Source organism: Scyliorhinus torazame, chromosome 27, assembly GCF_047496885.1.
Source record: "Scyliorhinus torazame isolate Kashiwa2021f chromosome 27, sScyTor2.1, whole genome shotgun sequence".
NCBI lineage: Eukaryota > Metazoa > Chordata > Chondrichthyes > Carcharhiniformes > Scyliorhinidae > Scyliorhinus > Scyliorhinus torazame.
The window spans coordinates 25,820,656-25,842,459 of NC_092733.1; the positions used below are offsets into that span (position 1 = coordinate 25,820,656).

At 50.1% G+C, this 21,804-nt stretch overlaps 2 protein-coding genes across 9 annotated transcripts in view; one reads left to right on the top strand and one right to left on the bottom strand.

Annotated features, from left to right (window-relative positions):
• The window catches only part of LOC140403321 (adhesion G protein-coupled receptor E3-like), an 82,163-nt gene extending 71,550 nt beyond the window's left edge, over positions 1-10,613 (top strand). Inside the window, exons 15-18 of the mRNA XM_072491171.1 lie at positions 1,567-1,658; positions 5,609-5,777; positions 9,975-10,043; positions 10,308-10,613. Coding sequence (XP_072347272.1) covers positions 1,567-1,658; positions 5,609-5,777; positions 9,975-10,043; positions 10,308-10,361 — 384 coding nt within the window. The 3' untranslated portion in view covers positions 10,362-10,613. The remainder of the gene's footprint in view (positions 1-1,566; positions 1,659-5,608; positions 5,778-9,974; positions 10,044-10,307) is intronic.
• A 5,805-nt stretch (positions 10,614-16,418) lies between these two features.
• The window catches only part of LOC140403322 (adhesion G protein-coupled receptor E3-like), a 74,387-nt gene continuing 69,001 nt past the window's right edge, over positions 16,419-21,804 (bottom strand). For all 8 annotated transcript variants that reach the window (XM_072491181.1, XM_072491180.1, XM_072491178.1 and 5 more), the window contains one exon: positions 16,419-20,793. In XM_072491181.1, the coding sequence (XP_072347282.1) occupies positions 20,761-20,793 (33 nt within the window). In that variant the 3' untranslated portion in view covers positions 16,419-20,760. The remainder of the gene's footprint in view (positions 20,794-21,804) is intronic.

Consider the following 21,804-nt stretch of genomic DNA (forward strand, 5'->3'; position numbering starts at 1 on the left):
GATGTAGTGGGGATGCCCACAATTGGAAATCCCATTGGCTGGTGGGATGGAAGACCCCATTGCCGGTGAGGGCATGCTGCATCAGAAACGGTGGGGGGGGGGAATCCCGCCCATTGTACTAATGATGTTAAAGTTAGTAATACTATGTTAGTTATAATTTGTTTTTCATATACCATGTCCATATTTGTGCGTGGAAACACTCCTGGAGGAAGGTATCCTTTCTTCACAGGCTTACAAAATAAAAATAAATTGGGGTTTCTGTGCGGTATCCTCGCAACTGTCAGGGTCTGGTTGGCGATCGTAATATCAGTTCAAGAGCAATTAGGGATGGGCAATAAATGTTCACCTTGCCAGCGATACCAACATCCCATGGAAGACCATAAGACCTAGGAACACAATTAGGCCATTCGGCCCATCGAGTCTGCTCCGCCATTCAATCATGGCTGATATTTTCTCATCCCCATTCTCCTGCCTCCTCCCCATAACCCCTGATCCCCTTATTAATCAAGAACCTGTCTATCTCGGTCTTAAAGGCGCTCAGTGATTCGGCCTCCACAGTCTTCTGCGGCAAAGAGTTCCACCGATTCACCACCCTCTGGCTGAAGGAATTCCTCCTCATCTCAGATGTAAAGGATCGTCCCTTTAGTCTGAGATGGTGTCCTCTGGTTCTAGTTTTTCCTACAAATGGAAACATCCCCTCCCCGTCCACTCTGTCCAGGCCTCACAGTATCCTGTAAGTTGCAATGAGATTCCCCCTCGGGATGGGAGCACTTTTGCTTCACAGCACCAGGGGCGCGGTTTCGATTCCCGGCTTGGGCCACTGTCTGTGCGGAGTCTGCACATTCTCCCCGTGTCTGCACGGGTTTCCTCCGGATGCTCCGGTTTCCTCCCACAAGTCTCGAAAGACGTGCTTGTTAGATGAATTGGACATTCTGAATTCTCCCTCTGTGTACCCGAACAGGCGCCGGAGTGTGGCGACTCGGGGATTTTCATAGTAACTTCATTGCAGTGTTACTGTAAGCCTACCTGTGATAATAATAAAGATTGCTATTATTATTTTAAACTCCATCGAGTACAGACCCAGAGTCCTCAACCATTCCTCATATGACAAGCTCTTCATTCCAGGGATCATTCTTGTGAACCTCCTCTGGACCCTTTCCAAGGCCAGCACATCCTTCCTTAGATACAGGGCCCAAAACTGCTCACAATACTCCAAATGGGGTCAGACCAGAGCCTTACACAGCCTCAGAAGTACATCCCTGGTCTTGTATTCTCGCCCTCTCAACATGAATGCTAACATTGCAGTTGCCGACTGAACCTGCACGTTAAACTTAAGAATAACAGAAATAAACTCTGGACAGTTGAGGATGCGCTTTCATTGAATATATTTAAGGCTGAGATAGGCGGAGTATCGATCTCTCGGAGAATCAAAGAATACGGGGAGCGGTCAGGAAAATGTTGAGGTAGAGGATCAACCAGGCTTGTATTGAAGGACTGAGCAGGCACGAAGGGACATGCGGTCTTCTCCTGTTCCAATGTCTTACCTTTTTTCCCTCTTATTTGTAGATTAATGCATTTTTCTTTGGCATCACCATCTGGAAGCTAATTGGTAAATTTTCGATGCTGAGCACTGATGTTCCACACTTCAAGAAAGTCAGGTAAAACCTGTTGCTTTTTTCATTTGATTTATCTTCATTCTTTCGCTTTTCCCCTCCTTACTTCAGCTCGATGATTTTCCACCTCAGCGGAAAAGCAGCAACGAATGATGCAGCCTGATTGATGTGCCATTTATCCACTGTGCATGTGTTAACCGACTGACATTAGGTCCTCGTCCAACAATTCTTCACGTTTAGAATTCTCCTCCTTGTTCCTAAATGCTCTTTTTTTTAGCCTCACCCCTCTCCAGCTCTGCCACCACCTCCAGCTCTAAGTCCTTCTGGCCTCTTTGCATCCACCATACTATTCACTCCACCACTTCTGCCCAAGCTTTGGAAATTCTTCCGCCAACATCTCCACCCCTTGTCTCCACTTTCCTCCTTTAAGATCCCATTTTCACCAGTGGGGGTGGGGCCATGCTCACACAGGTGGGAAAAGTAAATTCAGCAAAGCCATCTGAACTCAGTACTGAGTTCAGACAGGCACCAAATTCTCTGTTGCAAGTGCTTTAATCCACAGTGTGGGAGGTACAAATTTTAGAGTCACCATAAATGTACTTAATGGGCTGGCGAAGCCTGTGGAACTACCAATTCCCAGCCCTTTAACAAATCTGTCAGTGGGAGCAGAAAGAAAATCTGTTCTAGCAGTTTGTGGATATTACCTGAAGGGCCATTATTATATCAGTCCTAATGGTGAGCTGCTTTTCAAGACTTATCATTATCACAACATCGGGTCCAAAGTTCACAGTTTGATTGACAGATTGAACAGGTTATTGAAGGATTAGCTGTTGGTGATGTGGGATTCTGAAGACCACTATTTGTTTTTATAAGGGATTAAGTGCTTGATGGGGTTTAATTGTTTTGAATGGGCTTTTATCAATGGGAATTTATTTTTATGGCGAAAGTTGTAATGGATATTTAGAATGCTTTTAAAAAATTTAATCTCAGTGTGACTCCTGAGGCCTGCCCATGGTGATACTGGGTGAGTTGGCATGGAGAGTCGAAGGGAAAAGGGAGGTGGGTGGGTTAGTATGATTTTGCATCAGTATGATTTGGCATCAGTTAGCATGGAGCTGTAGTGGGACCATTCGGTTGGCATAAGATGGCGGGGCTTTTTTAAAAAACCTGTGGCTTTTTCCGAACTGTTTCCTGGGGTGGCTGGTATGGCCCCATCCTTCACCTGCCACTACTCGCCCACCCCAGTCCCCAGAGCTAAGATCCTGCCTTTTAAAAAATTAATTCAAGGGATGTGGGCTTCGCTGGCTTCAGAAGAAGAATTAGGGCTGGGCCTTGCCAGTGAGGCCCTCAAACCTTAAATTAATAAAAGAAATAGATCATTCAGGTTAGTTTCTCCTAAGATGGGTACAGCGAAGTGGAAGATTCCCCAACCTCTGATATCCGACCCTGGGGAATAAACTCCAAGCCTGGGTTTGGAGACAATTGATGTTTGCTGCTTCCTACTTTCCGTCAAAAACAAAAATCTGCCTATTGCAATGCCCCCCCCCCCCCACCCCAAACCCCTCACTCCCACCAGCATCCATCAGGGATATATAGCCAGATTTCTGGTCTTTTTGTGATTGACTGTGCTCTAATTTAAGGATTAAGTCTCCCGTAATCACCACCACCCACCCCGCTGGAGAAAACAGTTTATTTGCAACGGCCATCTTAAAAACCTCGTAAACAGCTCGATCAGAGCCCTCTCCTCAGCTCAGCCACACCCAAAGCTGAGCGTGTGCGACCGGTCCTTATTCAACTCTTCAACCATCACCCCCCCCCCCCCCCGCCCCCCCCCCCCCCCCCGCGCCCGCAGTGACATTCTGATATAATTGGTCAATAATGACCTCCATTGCAAAGAGCTGGTTAATTTTCTGACCATCTCTCCTGGTGATTAATGAGACACCGTCGTCACCAACGGGGCAAAGATTGAGGAAAGGCCGGTCAACATCCACGCTCGCCATTGAGCTCCGTTGGGTTGCTCACATGGTACGTTAAAGGTAGACAAGTCTCCTGGCCCTGATGGAATGCATCCCAGAGTGTTAAAAGAGATGGCTAGATGTAAACGCACTAGTGATAATTTATCAAAATTCACTAGACTCTGGGGTGGTCCCAGAGGATTGGAAAGTAGCAAACGTGACACCACTGTTTAAAAAAGTAGGTCGGCAGAAAGCAGGAATTTATAGGCCGGTGAGCTTAACTTTGGTTGTAGGGAAAATGCTGGAATCTATCATTAAGGAGGAAATAGCGGGGCACCTGGAAGGAAATTGTCCCATTGGGCAGACGCAGCATGGGTTCACAAAGGGTAGGTCGTGTCTGACTAATTTGGTAGAATTTTTTGAGGACGTTACCAGTGCAGTAGATAACAGGGAGCCAATGGATCTGGTATATCTGGATTTCCAGAAAGCTTTTGACAAGGTGCCACACAAAAGGTTGCTGCATAAACTAAAGATGCATGGCATTGAGGGTAAAGTGGTAGCATGGGTAGAGGATTGGTTAACTAACAGAAAGCAGTGGGTGGGGATAAATGGGTGTTTCTCTGGTTGGCAACCTGTAACTAGTGGGGTCCCTCAAGGATCAGTGTTGGGCCCGCAGTTGTTCACAATTTACATAGACGATTTGGAGTTGGGGACCAAGTGCAATGTGTCAAAGTTTGCAGACGACACTAAGATGAGTGGTAAAGCAAAAAGTGCAGAGGATACCGGAAGTCTGCAGAAGGATTTGGATAGGTTAGGTGAATGGGCTAGGGTCTGGCAGATGGAATTCAATGTTGCCAAGTGTGAGGCTATCCATTTTGGGAGGAATAACAGCAGAATGAATTATTATTTAAACGGTAAGATGTTGAAACATGCTGCTGTGCAGAGGGACCTGGGTGTGCTGGTGCACGAGTCGCAAAAAGTTGGTGTGCAGGTGCAACAGGTGATTGAGAAGGCTAATCGAGTTTTGTCTTTCGTTGCTAGAGGGATGGAGTTCAAGACTAGGGAGGTAATGCTGCAATTGTACAGGGTGTTGGTGAGGCCGCATCTGGAGTATTGTTCAGTTTTGGTCTCCTTACCTGAGAAAGGACATATTGGCACTGGAGGGAGTGCAGAGGAGATTCATTAGGTTGATCCCAGAGTTGAGGGGATTAGATCATGACGAGAGGTTGGGTAGACTGGGACTGTACTCATTGGAGTTTAGAAGGATGCGGGGGGATCTTATTGAAACATATAAAATTATGAAGGGAATAGATAGGATAGATGCAGGCAGGTTGTTTCCACTGGTCGGGGAAAGCAGAACTAGGGGGCATTGCCTCAAAATAAGGGGAAGTAGATTTAGGACGGAGTGTAGGAGGAACTTCTTCACCCAAAGGGTTGTGAATCTCTGGAATTCCTTGCCCAGTGAAGCAGTTGAGGCTCCTTCTTTAAACGTTTTTAAGAAAAAGATAGATACCTTTCTAAAGAATAAAGGGATTCGGGGATATGGTGTACAGGCCGGAGAGTGGAGCTGAGTCCTTATAGTGGCGGAGCAGGCTCGAGGGGCCAGATGGCCTACTCCTGCTCCTAGTTCTTATGTTCTTAACACAGCCTGTTTAGCTCACTTGGCGAGACAGCTGGTTCGTGATGCAGAATAAGACTAGCGTCGTGGGTTCAATTCCCGTAGCGGTTGAGGTGATTCAGGAAGGCCCCCGCCTTCTCAACCTTGCCTGAGGTGTGGAGATCCTCAGGTTCAATCGCCACCAGTCAGCTCTTAACCCTCAAGAGGGAAAGCAGCCCTATGGTCCCCTGGGACTCTGGCGACTTTGCCTTTACGCTAACATTGCAATGAGGGGTCGAGTGGGTTTTCCCTCTCGTGCATCTTGGTGGCAGCGGCAGTGACGGTGGAAGCACCCTTTGAGCTCGGAGGTGTGCACCAATAAGGTCGGGGAGACAGCGGCAATGACTCCTGTAATATGTTTAATGGTGTTCGCCTCTCTGCAGATCATTCACTTGCACCGCCATCGCTCAGCTCGTCATCTTGGGTGGCACTTGGATCCTTGGCTTTTTCCACTTCACAGACGAAACCACCACCATAGCCTACATATTTACCACAGCCAACAGCTTGCAAGGCGTTTTCATTTTTGTCCTGCACTGCCTCATGTGCAAGCAGGTATGTGTATACCGAGCTCAGACAACCATGGTTCCGCGGTACCGCTGTCCCACCAGGGAGCACGGATCAGTGGCAGGGTCGCAACCCACCGACCTGCCCCGCCCACGGATATTAGTCCTCCCTGCTGGTGGTGGGGAAGGGATGGGAGAAGCGCAGCAGGCATGCCGTCGCCCCTTCCGCACTTATCAAGACGTTGGTGTCTATTTTTCCTTTACTCTTTCGTGGGGTGTGGCTGTCGTTGGCAAGGCCGGCATTTGTTGCCCGTCCCTAATTGTCCTTGAACTGCGCGACTCACTCAGCCATTTCAGAGAGGCTGTTAAGAGCTGACCACACTGCTGGGAGGTCTGGTCTTGCCATGTAGGCCAGACCGGGTAAGGAGGGCAAATTTAAAGGCAGCACGGTGGCACAGTGGTTAGCACTGCTGCCTCACGGCGCCGAGGTCCCAGGTCCGATCCCGGCTCTGGGTCACTGCCCGTGTAGAGTTTGCACATTCTCCCCGTGTTTGCGTGGGTTTCGCCCCCCCCCACCCACCCCCCCACAACCCAAAGATGTGCAGGCGAGGTGGATTGGCCACACTAAATTGCACCTTAATTGGGAAAAAAATGAATTGGGTGCGCTAAATTTATATTTAAAAAAAGGAGGGCAAATTTCCTTCCCTAAAGAACATTAATGAATCAGGTGGGGTTTTTACAACAATTGAAGGTGATGTGACATTGTGTATAACATCTAGCACATTAAGGGCTAGTGTAATACTCCAACCGACCACTAGATGGATTTGGGGAGCAGACCGACAAAAAGGAATGCCTCTCAGGCTTCTGGGCGAGTGTGTGAGGAGAGTGTAGAGAGAATAGGAGTAGAGCAGAGAACAGTTTAAAATAGAGTGCATGAAACAGGTGTTAGTATAGTGTAGATGAAATGAAAATTGCTTATTGTCACAAGTAGGCTTCAATTAAGTTACTGTGAAAAGCCCCTAGTCACCACATTCCGGCGCCTGTTCAGGGAGGCTGGAACGGGAATTGAACCGTGCTGCTGGCCTGCCTTGGTCTGCTTTAAAAGCCAGCGATTTAGCCCAGTGTGCTAAACCAGCCCCCGCTGTAGATTGTAGTTTGGTTATAATTCTGCTTGCTTTAAGAATAGTGATCGGACTGTATAACAAGTAGTGTAATAAATTTAGTTTTGTTTATTAGACTTAGCTTTTTGTGGTCTTTGTGCACACTACAAAATCCATCCTGCGTAAGAGCAGCGCAAAGTACACAGCGATCGTTTCACAGTCACCATTACTGAGACTTTTGAATTCCAGATTTATTCATTGAATTTAAATTCTACCGACGGCTGTGGTGGGATTTTGCATTGAGCTCTGAAGATAACTCTGCCAATTAGAATTGAAAGCAAATATTGACTTCTTTAAATCCAGGTTTATTCCGCGAGGGAATCACTTCTCCATCAATATCTGTCCAACACAGGTGTCAGGCGATGACCATCTCCAATAATAGAGAATCAAACCATCGCCCCTTGACATTCAATGGCATTGCCGTCACTGAACCCCCCACTATCTACATCCTGGGGGTTACCATTAACTGGAAACTGAACTGGATTAGCCATATTAATACTGTGGCTTTAAGAGCAGGTCAGAGGTTGGGAATCCTGAGACAAGTAAGTCACCTCCTGACTCCCCAAAGCCGGTCCACTACCTACAAGGCACAGGTCAGGAGCTTGATGGAATACTCCCCACTTGCCCGGAGGAGGGCAGCTCCAGCAACACTCAAGAAGCTCAACACTATCCAGGACCAAGCAACCTGCTTGGTTGGCATCCCTTCCACAAATACTCACTCCCTCCACCACCGACTAACAGTGGCCAGCCGTGTGTACCATCTACAAGATGCACTGCACTAACTCACCAAAGCTCCTCAGACAACACCTTCCAAACCCACGACCACTACCATCTGGAAGGACAAGAGCAGTCGATCCATGGAATGTGCAGCAAGGTGGTTACCTTGCAGGCCGCGGCAATAGCGGGTCCGTGTCTGGACACCCCTGGTCCCGAGAGTCAGCCCGAGACCACGGCCCATCCCTTGATCATCCCCCCTGCTACTCCCCCGGCCCTGGCAGACATCGTTTCCCCCCCACCCCACCCTCGTCCTCTCCACATCCAGCCATGCCGACGGCAGGACGGGCAGCCCACGGTCGCGCCTCTGGGAATATGACCCCCCCCCCCCCCCACCCCACCCTCGCCCTCTCCGTCAGCAGCCACGGCTCCTGTTTCCCGATTTTCAGAACCGCAAGTGAACCTCGCCGTCAGAAATTCCTCCTGGCGGAGGCGGGGTATCGTGGGAGCCCCGGAGACTACCGGAACAGCTCCGACAATGATATGCCAATGGCGTTCACTGTACGTCCGCGGTAGAATGCATTCACGCCGCTGTCAAGGCATCGGAGCATTGCATTCCGTCAGGCAACCGACTGACGTGCGATCCCTATTCCCGATTCCGGGGTAGTCCGACGGAGAATCCCACCTTGTCGTCTTCTGTAATCAGTTGAGGAAGACAACTCTCTTGAGCTTCCTGACAGTGAGAAAATACAATTTTTTGAAGAAAAACCTTCGGACCCTTATAATAAACTGGTAATTGTAACCTAGCCAATCAATTATTTGACAGGTTATTGGAAAGAAGGTCACCTTGCTTGGGGGAGGGGCAGTTCCCTTTGTCAGCCCCAAAATAAGTGTCTGCCGGAAGTAGCTATCTTGAACTCAAGTGAGGCCGATTTGCCAGGGGTGTGCTCCCGATCTGGGACATCCCCCAAAATGAGGCTGTGGTTATAATCTGATTCAAAAGGACATGAAGGCTGGGTAGGAGGGAATGTGGGGTTGAGGCCGCAATCAGATCACCCACCAGCTTATCGAATGGTGGAGCAGGCTTGAGGCCTACCCCTGCTCCTAATTCGGATGTTTGCACGTATCTATATAGGGACAGAGGAACACAGGAACAGGAGTAGGCCATTCAGAAGAAGAAGAAGAAGAAATTGTTTATTGTCACAAGTAGGCTTCCCTCCGTATGAGGGAATAAGGTCTTTACTTTGGTCAAATTTTCGACGTCTTGTTTTGTTCTTCCTTCTGTGATATTCCATTGTAATTTTGGATACTTCATCTGATATTTAATTAACAATTCTACTCTTATCCATCCTTCTACTGATTTTTGAATTATTAGGTCTGGACTCCAACCTGGGTCTGATTTAATCAAGATTGCGTTAGGAACTAATGCACAATTATATCTTAGACCGTTTGGAAAGTCAACATGATCAGGTGTTCTCAAAAGTATTGGATCTGTGCTTTCCCAATGTGGTGTCAAATGTATTTCACCCGCTAACGTAGATAGCACTTTTTTCTTTTTTTGGTGAACTAGGTCTCTACCTTCCACACTTCTCGTTATTTGTTTTGGATCAAAGTCCTCTTTCAATGTAGATACTTGATTTGCTTTTACCATCTTTTTAATTTTCCAAGGTCTCTCAACGTCTAATGAATAGTTTGTCACGGGGTTGGTACCAAATTGAATAGCATTAAATCTTGCTTTTTCGTTACTTTACCATGGACCGTTTATGGCAATGTAATAATTTGTCACTTCTCCCTCTTTTAACAGTCTTACATTTTCCATGACTGAATCTTGATTCAATTCCTCGTTCCAGTAACCAAATGGTACAGGTTCAAATACCATGGTTGGATCCACTGGAAAACCACTTTGATTCAAACCGGAACAGTATGGCAGTTTACCTCCGTCAAATAAAATGGACACTGTATTTGGACTTGGGTACCAACGACCCTTTTCAGTATCTGGCTCCCTTGTCTCGAATTCACCTATAATGTATTTTATAGCATAAGATAAAAGCCCCTAGTCGCCACATTCCGGCGCCTGTTCGGGGAGGCTGGTACGGGTATTGAACCGTGCTGCTGGCCTGCCTTGGTCTGCTTTAAAAGCCAGCTCCTTAGCCATGTGCTAAACCAGCCCCGTAAGGTCCCACAGTATTGTTACAGCTAGAGTGGGAGGGCCAAGAACAATGGGTTTGGGTGGGGGGTGGTAGGGGGGGCTTACTGACAACACAGGTGTTGGTTGGCATTTTACCTCAACAGGCCAGGGGAGAGCAGAGAGTGACTAGGGCGCAACGAGCCTCTCATGGGGCAACTTCTCATCTTCTTTCCTCTCCCAACAGGTGCGCAGCGAGTTTCTGAACGGAATCTCAAAGATCAACGAAATGACCCACCAGAGGACACATTTGATTGTAAGGACCTGAAGATGCAATGGGCCATGGGTTACCAATAGCGTTCGGGTCCCGGGGAGAGTGGGAGGGGGGGAAATGGAGGCAGCGTGTGTTTAGGGAGGGGCAGCGTTCTGAGGGTGGTACAAACGGTGTGGGAGTGGCGGTGCGCACTGATGAGGTTCGCGGTTGGGGAGAATGCCTTACGGCGCGAGTAATTCAGAGGATTAATGTCTAACTGAGGGTACTGACCAACCTCATTCGCTGATACATATTTGTTTTATTTAGAAATCGCTGGGAGTCCAGAAAACAACAGAAACAACGGCCACTACTCCGTGTTGAGGGGCTGCAGCGCCACCTGGGCTGTTTTGTGCTTTTCACCTTCACCGAGAGCTGGTACAATCTCACGGCACGTGTGCGGTGCCCTTTCACCTCAATCTCCCACATTGCTCGACTTGTGCTACAGCTGATGGCGGATTATTGGCCCTTTAATACATGTCCCCCCCCCGCCTCCCCCGCAACCCTCCCCACTCCCCCTCCATTCGATGACCTCCCCTCCACCCATCACCCAAACCTACGCATTTCCTTCAGTATCGAGCGCATGTTTGACTTTCGTAATGTCAACAAAGAACAAAGAACAAAGAAATGTACAGCACAGGAACAGGCCCTTCGGCCCTCCAAGCCCGTGCCGACCATGCTGCCCGACTAAACTACAATCTTCTACACTTCCTGGGTCCGTATCCCTCTATTCCCATCCTATTCATGTATTAGTCAAGATGCCCCTTAAATGTCACTATCGTCCCTGCTTCCACCACCTCCTCCGGCAGCGAGTTCCAGGCACCCACTACCCTCTGCGTAAAAAACTTGCCTCGTACATCTACTCTAAACCTTGCCCCTGCGAAATGTGAGGCCTCAAACCACCCGTTCCATTGAGCTTCACCCCCTCCCATAATCCTTTCTAATGGACAGCGGAATTCGGATGTGCAACAGCAACGGTGCAAGAAGACGGCTCACCACCACCTCCCCGAGGGCAATTAGGGATGGAGAAGAAAGTGCTGGACTAGCCGGCGATGCCCGCCTCTCGCGAATGAATTTTTAAAAAGGAGGCACGTCAGCTTTTTCCTCAATTCACGCCCACCTCACGGTATTCTGGTTGTCAGGCTCGAACTTTCTCAGAGGCCATGGGTACCCCGTCCTAACCACCGAAGAGGTTTCCCCCGGAATTTCTCAATGGAAGAATCGACGACTAGCTTATCATTCTGACCCCCTGGCTTTTGGGATTTGTTTCACCAGCAACCTCAGGTCACTGAAAGGGGCAACACAGGTGGAGAAGGTAGTCAAGAAGGCATACGGCATGCTTGCCTTCATTGGCCGGGGCATTGAGTATAAGAATTGGCAAGTCATGTTGCAGCTGTATAGAACCTTAGTTAGGCCACACTTGGAGTATAGTGTTCAATTCTGGTCGCCACACTACCAGAAGGATGTGGAGGCTTTAGAGAGGGTGCAGAAGAGATTTACCAGAATGTTGCCTGGTATGGAGGGCATTAGCTATGAGGAGCGGTTGAATAAACTCGGTTTGTTCTCACTGGAATGAAGGAGGTTGAGGGGCGACCTGATAGAGGTCTACAAAATTATGAGGGGCATAGACAGAGTGGATAGTCAGAGGCTTTTCCCTGGGGTAGAGGGGTCAATTACTAGGGGGCATAGGTTTAAGGTGAGAGGGGCAAGGTTTAGAGGAGATGTACGAGGCACGTTTTTTACGTTTTTTGGGTGCCTGGAACCCGCTGCTGGAGGAGGTGGTGGAAGCAGGGACGATAGTGACATTTCAGGGGCATCTTGACAAATACATGAATAGGATGGGAATAGAGGGATACAGACCCAGGAAGTGTAGAAGATTGTAGTTTAGCCGGGCAGCATGGTCGGCACGGGCTTGGAGGGCCGAAAGGCCTGTTCCTGTGCTGTACTTTTCTTTGTTCTTTGTTCAAAGCTACCTCAGTGACCAGATTGATCAGGGCTTGTTGACATAGCAGTTTACAATGGTGATTCGTGACCAAACATTGTGACGTTGGAACGCAAAGTCTCATCACAGAATTATTAATCATTATAAAGATGTACGTGAGTCAGTCAATGATTGTCATATTCTGTCTTTTGGTAGATAACGGGCTAACTTTACTGGTTAAGTAATTTGAACAGTATGGAAAATGTATATTTGCTTTCGTTTTTAAGGTTACAATGTGACCCTACATATTTACATTATGTTGTTTTAAATTTATTAACTGAGATTGAGATCACTAAAGATCACAAATGTGTGTTGTACAAATATCCAATTGTTCCTTGTTCATCTCCCACTTGCTTTGAGGCCGGGTCACAATCAAAATAAACACCCACTTGTCCGGTTGATGTTCATCATTTTTACCTCAGGTTTTTTTGGGGGGGCTCCAGGTTTCCCCAACCCCGAATGGCTTCGGCTTTTTTGTTGCCGAGAATGATGAAAACAATCGGTCGGGTTCAGCTCCCCAGATCGACAGTGCAAGGTGCCGCGCCCTCAATAAGCCAGGGTGGCTTACAATTGACATTTGATGGCAAGGGGAGGCCAGGTTCTGTGCAGGGGGTCACAGGTTTGACGGCGTTGCAGGCCAACGCCAGTCAAAATGTGTGTCCGATTATAAAAGCGACCCAAGCAGGGAATGGGTTTGGGTATTTGCAGGTGCGAGACTTCTTGAGAAGGCAGGTTCCGGACCTTCCCGCTGCTGCCGCCAAGGGGGATACAGGACAGAGTAGTCTCCAGTATCAGGGTGGGAGCGGGGAAGGTTTCAGATATTTGTCAGGAGCTTTGGGAGGCAGAGGAAACGCCGGTGGAGGAGCTTAAGGGCAACTGGGAGGACGAGCGAGGAGGGGAGATAGAGGTGGGTCTGTGGGTGGATGCCAAAAGCAGGGTTAATACATCCTCATCACGAGCCAGGCTTAGCCTGATACAATTTAAGGTAGTCCACCGGGCACACATTGTTTTTTTTCGTAAATTTAGAGTACCCAATTCATTTTTCCAATTAAGGGGCAATTTACCGTGGCCAATCCACCTACCCTGCACATCTTTGGGTTGTGGGGGCGAAACCCACGCAAACACGGGGAGAATGTGCAAACTCCACACGGACAGTGACCCAGAGCCGGGATCGAACCTGGGACCTCAGCACCGTGAGGCTGCAGTGCCAGCCACTGCGCCACCGGGCACACATGAAGGTGGCCCGGATGAGCAGGTTTTTCAGGGTAGAAGATGGGTGGGCGAGGTGCGCGGGAAGCCCAGCAAATCATGTCCACATGTTTTGGGCATGCCCGAAGCTTAGAGGGTGTTGGCAGGGTTTCGCTGAGGCAATGTCCACGGTACTCAAAACATGGGTGGCGCCGAGTCCGGAGGTGGCGATCGTTGGAATGTCGGGAGAGCCAGGAGTTCAGGGGGTGAAAGAGGCCGACGTCTTGGCCTTTGCCTCCCTGGTAGCCTGGAGACAGACCTTCATAGATTTTCATAGAAGTTACAGTGCAGAAGGAGGCCATTCGGCCTTTCGAGTCTGCACCGGCTTTTGGAAAGAGCACCCCACCCACGGTCAACACCTCCACCCTATCCCCATAACCCAGCAACCCCACCCAACCCAGTAACCCCACCCAGTCCAAAGATGTGCAGGTTAGGTGGATTGGCCATGATAAATTGCGCTGCGTGTCCAAAATTGCCTTTAGTGTTGGGGCCCTCCCCCCGATGCTCCGCCCCTGACTTCCTGCCGTGGGGGAGTCGTGTGCTCTGAGGCTTCGTCAACCTCGCGTGACGGTTGCGGGCTGTGTCCGGCGCCACCACACTCGGAGGGGGAGCCGTTCCGCTGGCCGGGAGGCTGGTGGGGGTGGTCCTGTGGTGGTGAGGGGAGTTACAGGGGGGCACTATCTGGCAGGCCGGGTCCGCCTGCGGCCAGCACCATGTTGTAGGGCGTGACCGCTGCAGGTCGTCGCATCGCACATGCGCGGCCACGGATCCGGCAATTCCCTGGCAGTTTCTGTCGGGAACACCGGGGGTTTTACGTGGCGCGGCTGCTAGCCCTGCAGCGGGCAGAGCATCGGTGTGGGGGCGCCGCCGACGTTTTGTTCATAAGACTAGACACATGCTCCAGACATAGCCTCAAACCCAGAGAATCCAGCCCTATGTTGTTTACCAGCTGGAGGTGGATCGCCGCTGATTTGCACTCGCGTTGGGAGCGCGAATCCAGAGGTGATTCACTATTTCCTTACCATACAAATTTATGCAGGCTGGGAATTGTGAGGGGTTGCCTCGCGAATCCTGCTATCCTGCCCTTCAAATTGGCAGACCGAAAGCGAGGACCGGGGATTAAGTGCTCTCGCTTCACCTTTTTCTCTGCAGAAAGCACTTAACTGAATTTGATGTGGTGCAAGAGCTGTCGATCAGACCTAGATGTTTATAAAAAATGCGGTTGGCTTCATAGCTGGGTACTTGAGACCCATTCAAGCATGAAGGGAAATTAAATTAAACAATCCAGACACCGGCTGTGTGTAAGTTATCAATCACAGCCTAGTAAAACCAATTCCCATTGATCAGAATGAAAGCCTCGCAGATCAAAGATCTGAGGGTGTTTACACCCAGCTGATGTGGCTCTCCCTTTCTAGGAATTTACAGGTGCGGTTTCCTCTGCCTGAGCCAGCAGGTGCATTGTGCAGGTGAGTTTTAAAGCAGTGATGTTTTCGCTATTTTGCCTGGACTGCTCTCTAGCGTCTAGGCATGGGTTTCTGTAATGGGGGTCCTCTGGTGGGGGTTTCTGTAATGAGGGGGACTGGTGTGGGTTCTCGTGAGGGTGGGGTGAGCAGGATTTGCATTGTTGGGGGAAGGGGGGGGGCCTTCCGATCGACTTTGGAAGCGTCTCCCTTGAAGAGTTGTCCCTCGGCCCACCCCGGGCTCCACCACGGTAGGGCCACGCTGGGAGATATCTGCCCCAATTCCCGCCCAGGTGATCCCTGGCCCGGAGGACCGGAGATTCAGACAGGAGAATCCAGTGCCCAGCCCGTTAATAGAATGCGAATGGGTCAATCTGGTCTATTTGTATCCTCCCGCTGTCACGGGGGAGTGAGCCTCGTTGTCGTCGCTAGAGGGGGATCGGACCATTGGATCGGCACTAGATTTCTGGATGACGTTGGATTCTCCGCTGCAACGGGAACTGCACTACTGGAGGCGGGAGGTGGAGAATCGAGCCCCTCCATAGTTTAACATGAGTAGCCAGGTGCCTGACTGACAGCCCAGGCGTCCATTACTCCTGGTGTTAGCGGCCTAGCTCGATCGTGCAGCCCTGGAAATTAAATTGACTAAATTGTGGGCTCCTTCCAATTAGTTGCCTGAAGGGATTACTCTGCCTCTCAAATGTTTCCTGATTTTTGGCCAGTCAGTGAGGGAACTCTGGCACCCTTTCTCATAGGCCCCCTTCTGGACTTCGAAAACATGGCTCCCTTTCCACGGCCTTACCTGTGCCCAGGCGGGAACCCATTGCCTCATGGGCTCTGGGAAGTAAGCTGTCTAATAGACCTGTGTAACTGTCCCTCTAGTGGTTACTTAGTTGTAGTGCATTTACACCAACCCCTTGTGTATATACAGTGATGCATATCACTACAGTAAACCACCTTGCGACTAAGTTGAGTTGTGCAACATGTCTTTTGGGTTGGATCGAATTGGATAATACTTTTTGCTTTATTTTACCGGACGGCTTTAGGTTGCCCTATCGAGTGTTACCCTTTTATCAAATGGCACTTGGGGCAAACTCCATGCCTCCTCTCCCCCCACCCCGGCTCCCTATTGGCCCAGGGCCCTCTTCGCTCTCTCAACAAGGGAGCCATTCGGAAATCAAAACCTAGCGATCAGCGACCGGTTCTCTCCTAAAATGGCGGACAGGGATTGGTGCTGGTCCTCCGGTTCGCGTACTGGTGTTGGCGTCACCGCCTTCCCAGGGGGTAGTTCGGGACGGGAACCAGACGTTGGCCCATTTGTTGCCATGTACCTCGAGACAGGACGTGAGGCCTACTGCCGACAGCAGGCGTGCCCACAAAGCCCCCGAGTGTTACCATTGAGTGTCCGAGAGCGTCATCTGGTAATAGACTCGCATTGTTGTTCAACAACACTTGTGCGACACGGAAGCGCAGGACAACCCCGCTGGAAGCGGTGGGTTATTAATGGTGCAGAGAATCTTCAGGCTGCTCTAGCCCCGTTAACACCTCCGCCTCCCCCCCCCCCCCCCCCGGCATATCTCACTTCAAAATGGCCTCCTTCATTCAGCGAGAGTGCGCCAAGCTTTCGCACCGTAAAAACTGTGGTGACTGCCACCGCCTTGCCACAATAAAAGGAGAACGCGTCAGGCCCGGAACCTTCTCTCTCTTTTATTTGAAAGAAAACTGGCGATAAGGCGAAACCGCAGCGCAAAGGGAAAGGAGAGTTGCGGCGGAGGGTACAAAACACAGCAGTTTTTTAAAAAAAAATACATTCTTCACTGAAAATAATCAGTAAATACACAGTTATCCCGGCTCATCGCCCACTGCCTCACAGTGTACAGAAAAAAAACAAATCCGTCTTGTTCAACATCTTCACAGAATGACAAAAGCAAACATTTTTTCACCATGAAGGATAAATGCTGAAACCCAGCGAGGGAATATTTACATTGAATAACATTGAAGCGGCGGTCGATCGTAACCTCGCGCAGCTCCCCCTGCTGGTGTGCTCCGAGGAGACAACCCTCGAATGGCCAATCCACCTTCCCCCGCCTCCCGGCTTCCTATCTTCAGAATGGCGGCATGGTGGCACAGTGGTTAGCACCGCTGCCTCGCAGCGCCAGGAGCCGGGGTTTAATCCCGGTCTCGGGTGGCCGCCGGTGCGGAGTTTGCACGCTCACCCTCCCCGCCCCCCCCCCCCCTCCCCCCGTGTCTGCGTGGGGTTTCCTCCGGGTGGCCCGGTTTCCTCCCACCGTCCAAAGACGCGCAGGTCGGGTGGATCGGTGACGCTGCAAATTGCCCCTTAATGTCCAAAGACGCGCAGGTTGGGCGCAGTTATGGGGGTAGGGTGGGGGAAGTGGGCCTAGGTAGGAGGCCCTTTCAGAGGGTCGGCACAGACTCGCTAGGCCAAATGGCCTCCGTCTGCACTGTCCTTCATCCCCGGATTTGACCTCAAAGGGATGGGCAACAATGGGGTGGATTTGGGTCAGACGCCCGTTGAAAACCAACCCGCCCATGGGCACGGTGTTAAATGCCCGTCCGACTCAAACCCACCCCAAGTGGGGAGTCAATTGAAATGGAATCTCTCTCTCTTTTTCTAGAACAAAACTCAAAATTTGTGAACATTTACAAATGGCGGAATATAAATATATAAACGGATATGCCGAACAGCAGTTGTTAATCGGTGGGATCTGTCTCCATAAATAGCAGTACATTGCTTTAAAAAAAATAGTTTTTACAAATTAATATAACAGCATATTGTAACACTGGTATCAGCCGTTCCACCAACAGACCTCCCCACAGTTGTTTAATTTCTTGCCTTGTCCTATGTGGGAACTGTTTTAAGTCCAGTAGTTACCTCGAAAACTGATTGCGACAGCACTTATAATCTTTTATATATTTCTAAAGTGGAATTGTATGTTGGAATTCCCTCATGGGTCCACTTTCCGCGCCCTGCCCCCATTCTTCAAGATGGCGGAGGTCACATGTTTGGGTGGTGCTATTGGTAAAGCCTCTGCTCAGGAACTTGTTTATTCTGGCCCTTGTCATCCCAGTCAAGTTAGGTTGGGCTCTAGTTTTATGCCAAGTGAGCAGGTAAAGTCTTGAGGGTTTTCTGCTGCTCGTCAGGTGTTGACACTGAGTCGGAGTGCTGAGCGCGTTATCCTAAGCCCACCCTTCCCGTATCCGCCACACCAATTCCTCGGCCATTAGGTCATGGCTGATTTGTAAGTCAGCGCACTCATCCTCCTGCACGCCCTTCGCCAGCCTCATCTCTACCTTTACACAAGCTCCAACACATTCCAAAACCCTCTGGCCTCAGACCCCCTGCGAGGTTCAGATACTGCTCATAATCCGAAGTGCACGAGCAGACATGGCGCCAACTGCCCTCTACAGGTACAATCCTGTATGGCAGCTTCACGCAAACGATGTGCACATTTGCAATTTCAAAACATTACACTACATTGCACCATTTCATACAAAGCCCAGCTCTATCCTTACCCGCCCCCTAGCCACTGCCAATTTCCCGATCTCCAACTTCAATGTCCTCAATTCCTTGGCAACCTCACTCTCCCATATGTCTGCAATCATCTCCAGACTTCCTCTCCAGCACATGCAGCCCTCTCACTGCTGATTTATCGCACATCACCTCCCACTCCCGTTCTGCAATCAGTAGTGGAACCTGCAGCCACCCTACCCTGCATTCTCTGGGGTTTCACGCCTCTGATTATTCCTATTTGCACCCAGCTCTCTTCGCAAAAGAAAGACTTGCGTTTCTATCAGATTATCAGGACACCCCTCCACAGTAAATAGAATACATTTGAAGTGCTCTAATTTACGGGACACGCACGCTCAGCGAAAGGAGCATCGAATTTGCGAGCGAACTTCTTTGGCTGTCTATCGAGTGAACAGTCTCCAGCGCCTCGACCTGCTACGAGTCCCAAAGTATTAGGGTGGATGCAGATTGGAAACAAGTGCGTTCTCTGCACACTCTGTTAATCTCCCACCAGCCCGCTCCATGGGCTAGACATGTCAACTTTCTGTGACCTATGCGTGAAATTAAACTGTGTGGAGGTCGTTGAACTCACTATATCTATAGATGACCGAGTTATGATTGGGATTGCTGCATTATTACACATAAACATATGACATATATTCACAGTCATGCACACGCATGTACACTTGATATCTGCCTTACATACAGACACACATACACACAAAACAATCTTTCAGCTTAAACTGGCTTCTGTGAATCAATCAATAATATGCTCAATGTGAGTTGGTTCTGCCATCGCATCTGTCAGTGAACCAGAACTCAACATGACGCCAGGCGGGGTGAGGGTTGTGGGGAGGAGGGCAATAAAGCGGGGGGGGGAGATGCCTATCCCAGTCATGGCATCTTTCTATCTCTGCCCCGTGGTGGTCACTTTCCAACTCCCCGGCGCCCGTCGGCCATCTTGGTTTCCCATCCGCCAAGTGTGTTGCCAACGGCGACGGTGCCAACACTCCCGCGGGCGGCAAGGAGGCGACAGCTGGCGGCGCCTCAGGTTCCGGGCTGTCCGTCCCGTCACAGTGCCCGTCGTGCCACACCCTGACACGGGCAGTTGACCACCCACCCAAATTTGGACTGGGCAGCCCAGAGGTCTGATGATTGATTTGGAAAACGCGATGACGCAAATCCAGCGTCAAAAATAAAAATCTCCGTTAAAAATAAAAAATGAATTTGCTTGCTCCGCTTCGGCTAAACAGCTCATATGTAAGCGTAGAAATTAACGTTTTTGGTCACGTTTAAACAGCAGCAAAGCAATATACGGAACTGTAGCTGTCACACCTTTGCCCTTGTGGTGAACGTATTGTATTAACCATTCACCATGTATCTCACTGTATCACACTGTTGCCCATGTCGTCTCCACCTATAGACCACTGTACGATATTACATCGAATGTATCATGTTGGCGCCCTTGTGGGCTCCGCCCCTGGCTCCGCCCCTTGAGGGGTGGTATAAAGGGCAGCAGCCCTGTAGGCGGCCCTCACTAGCACACCAGTCGCAGGCAGGCACTGTTCTAGTCGATTAAAGCCGCAGTTTACATCTACTCTCTGTTTTGCGTGAATTGATAGTCGCATCAGCCCTTTCCAGCCTTTGCACTGTACCTGGCTGGTTCAAGATTTATCAGCCGGTTAAGGGGCAGCGTTGGCACGGACCGTGGCATTCCCTCTGTTTTCCACGCCAACTTCCAAAGCACTAGCGATGTGGAGCAACAAAAATGGGAGACTGGAAAGACACGGATCATAGTGGGCTTGGTTTAGCAGCCAGAGTGTTAGCGCTAATGTGGAGGAGCACCTCCGATTCCAGAGACCTGCAAGGGTCGGATAAAAAAACCCCAACGTCCGTCACTCTGTCCCAACAACGCTTCAGGAATCCATTGTCTCAAGGAGCATTTAACGGGAATATCTCTCTGGCCCAATCAATGGCTGACGGGAAGGAGATTGAGAATGCCCCTCCGCATGGGACATATAATCTGACATGAAGGGGCAACGGAACGTTCCCAACTTCTGCCTGGGACGGATTTGCTCCTCGTTCCTCATTGAGGAAAGGAGCGATCTTTGTGTCTTCTGGTCTCCGCGCCCACACTCACGCCAAATCTTAGAATTGGACAAGCTCATGCTGCAGGCGCGCCCATTAAAAGCAGATGTTCCCGAGTGGATTAGAACACTTCTGAATTTCGGAATGGCAACAAGTAATTTTTCTCCCTCCCTCCCTGCCCCCCCCCCTCCCCCCAAGCTGCCCCCCTCTAAAAACTCGTGCCGCATTAACACAGAGAGAGAGAGACGGTTGTGAAAAGACGAGGCAACAGAGGTGGGACAAATAGGCTGCTTCCAGCCCCGAGCAGAGTGGGGCAGTGAGATGCCATCTCTCTCCCTCTCTCTCTCTCGCACTCTCTTAATTGCACATATTCAAGCAGCTCTCGAGCCAGCCCGGCGGGGGGCACTGTGCTTCCATTCACATTCCCGTCTCACGTGTGCTTTTGAGTCCCTGGAAGAAAGGAGGAGAGACCATGTTTGAAACGGCGGAGCAATTTCTTTCTGAAAATCATGGCTGATGTTTTTCTGCCCACTCTCACCGCTGAGGAAGGGGGAATCGCATTTATATAGCGCCTTTCACCACCTCGAGGCCGCAGCCGATGACGTACAGTCATCGTCGAAGCCCACGCGTGCGTAGCAACATGCCGCAAGCAGGACCTTTTACAAGAATGTTGCCAGGGTCAGAGGAGTGGGGCAAAGGAGAGATTGGAGGGGGTTGGGGTTATTTTCCTCGGAGAAAAGGAGGCTGAGGGGGTGGCTCAATTGGGGTGGACAAAATTACGAGGGGAAGGGATGGAGTGGACAGGATAAAGTTGTTTCCCTTGGTGGAAACATCCAGAACCAGGGGACGCAGATTCAAGACATGTGGCAGAAGGTGGAGAGGGGCCATGAGGGAGAACTTTTTTACGCGAGGGTAGTGGGAGTCTGGAATTCGCTGCCCGAGTTGGTGGTGGAGGCAGAGACCCTAAACGCTTTTAAAAAGTACCTGGATCGGCACCGTAAATGCTGTAAGCTACACGGCTATGGACTAGGTGCAGAAAGGCGGGATGAGAAAGAACACCTGGGCGTCCTCAGATGGCATGGAGAAGATGGGCTGAATGGCCTCCTTCTGTGCTGTAACTTTTCTATGACGGTAGCAATGCACCGATGATAGGTGTTCTATTTCTTCTTTCAGGGGGTATGGGCGTCGCTGGCTGGGAGGGCACTTGTTGCCCGCCCCTAATTGCCCTTGTATTGAGTGTCTCGCTTGGCCGTTGCAGAGGGCCAGTTAAGGGTCAACCTCTTTGCCGTGGATCTCGGGTCACCTGCAGGCCAGAATGGGTAAGGACGGCAGATTTCCTTCCCTAAAGGGACATGAGTGGGCCAGACGGGTTTTTAACGGCCATCGATGATACGTTCGCGGTCACCTTGACTGAGACTGGCTTTACGTTCCCGATCATTGTCGTTAAATTCCAATTCGGCT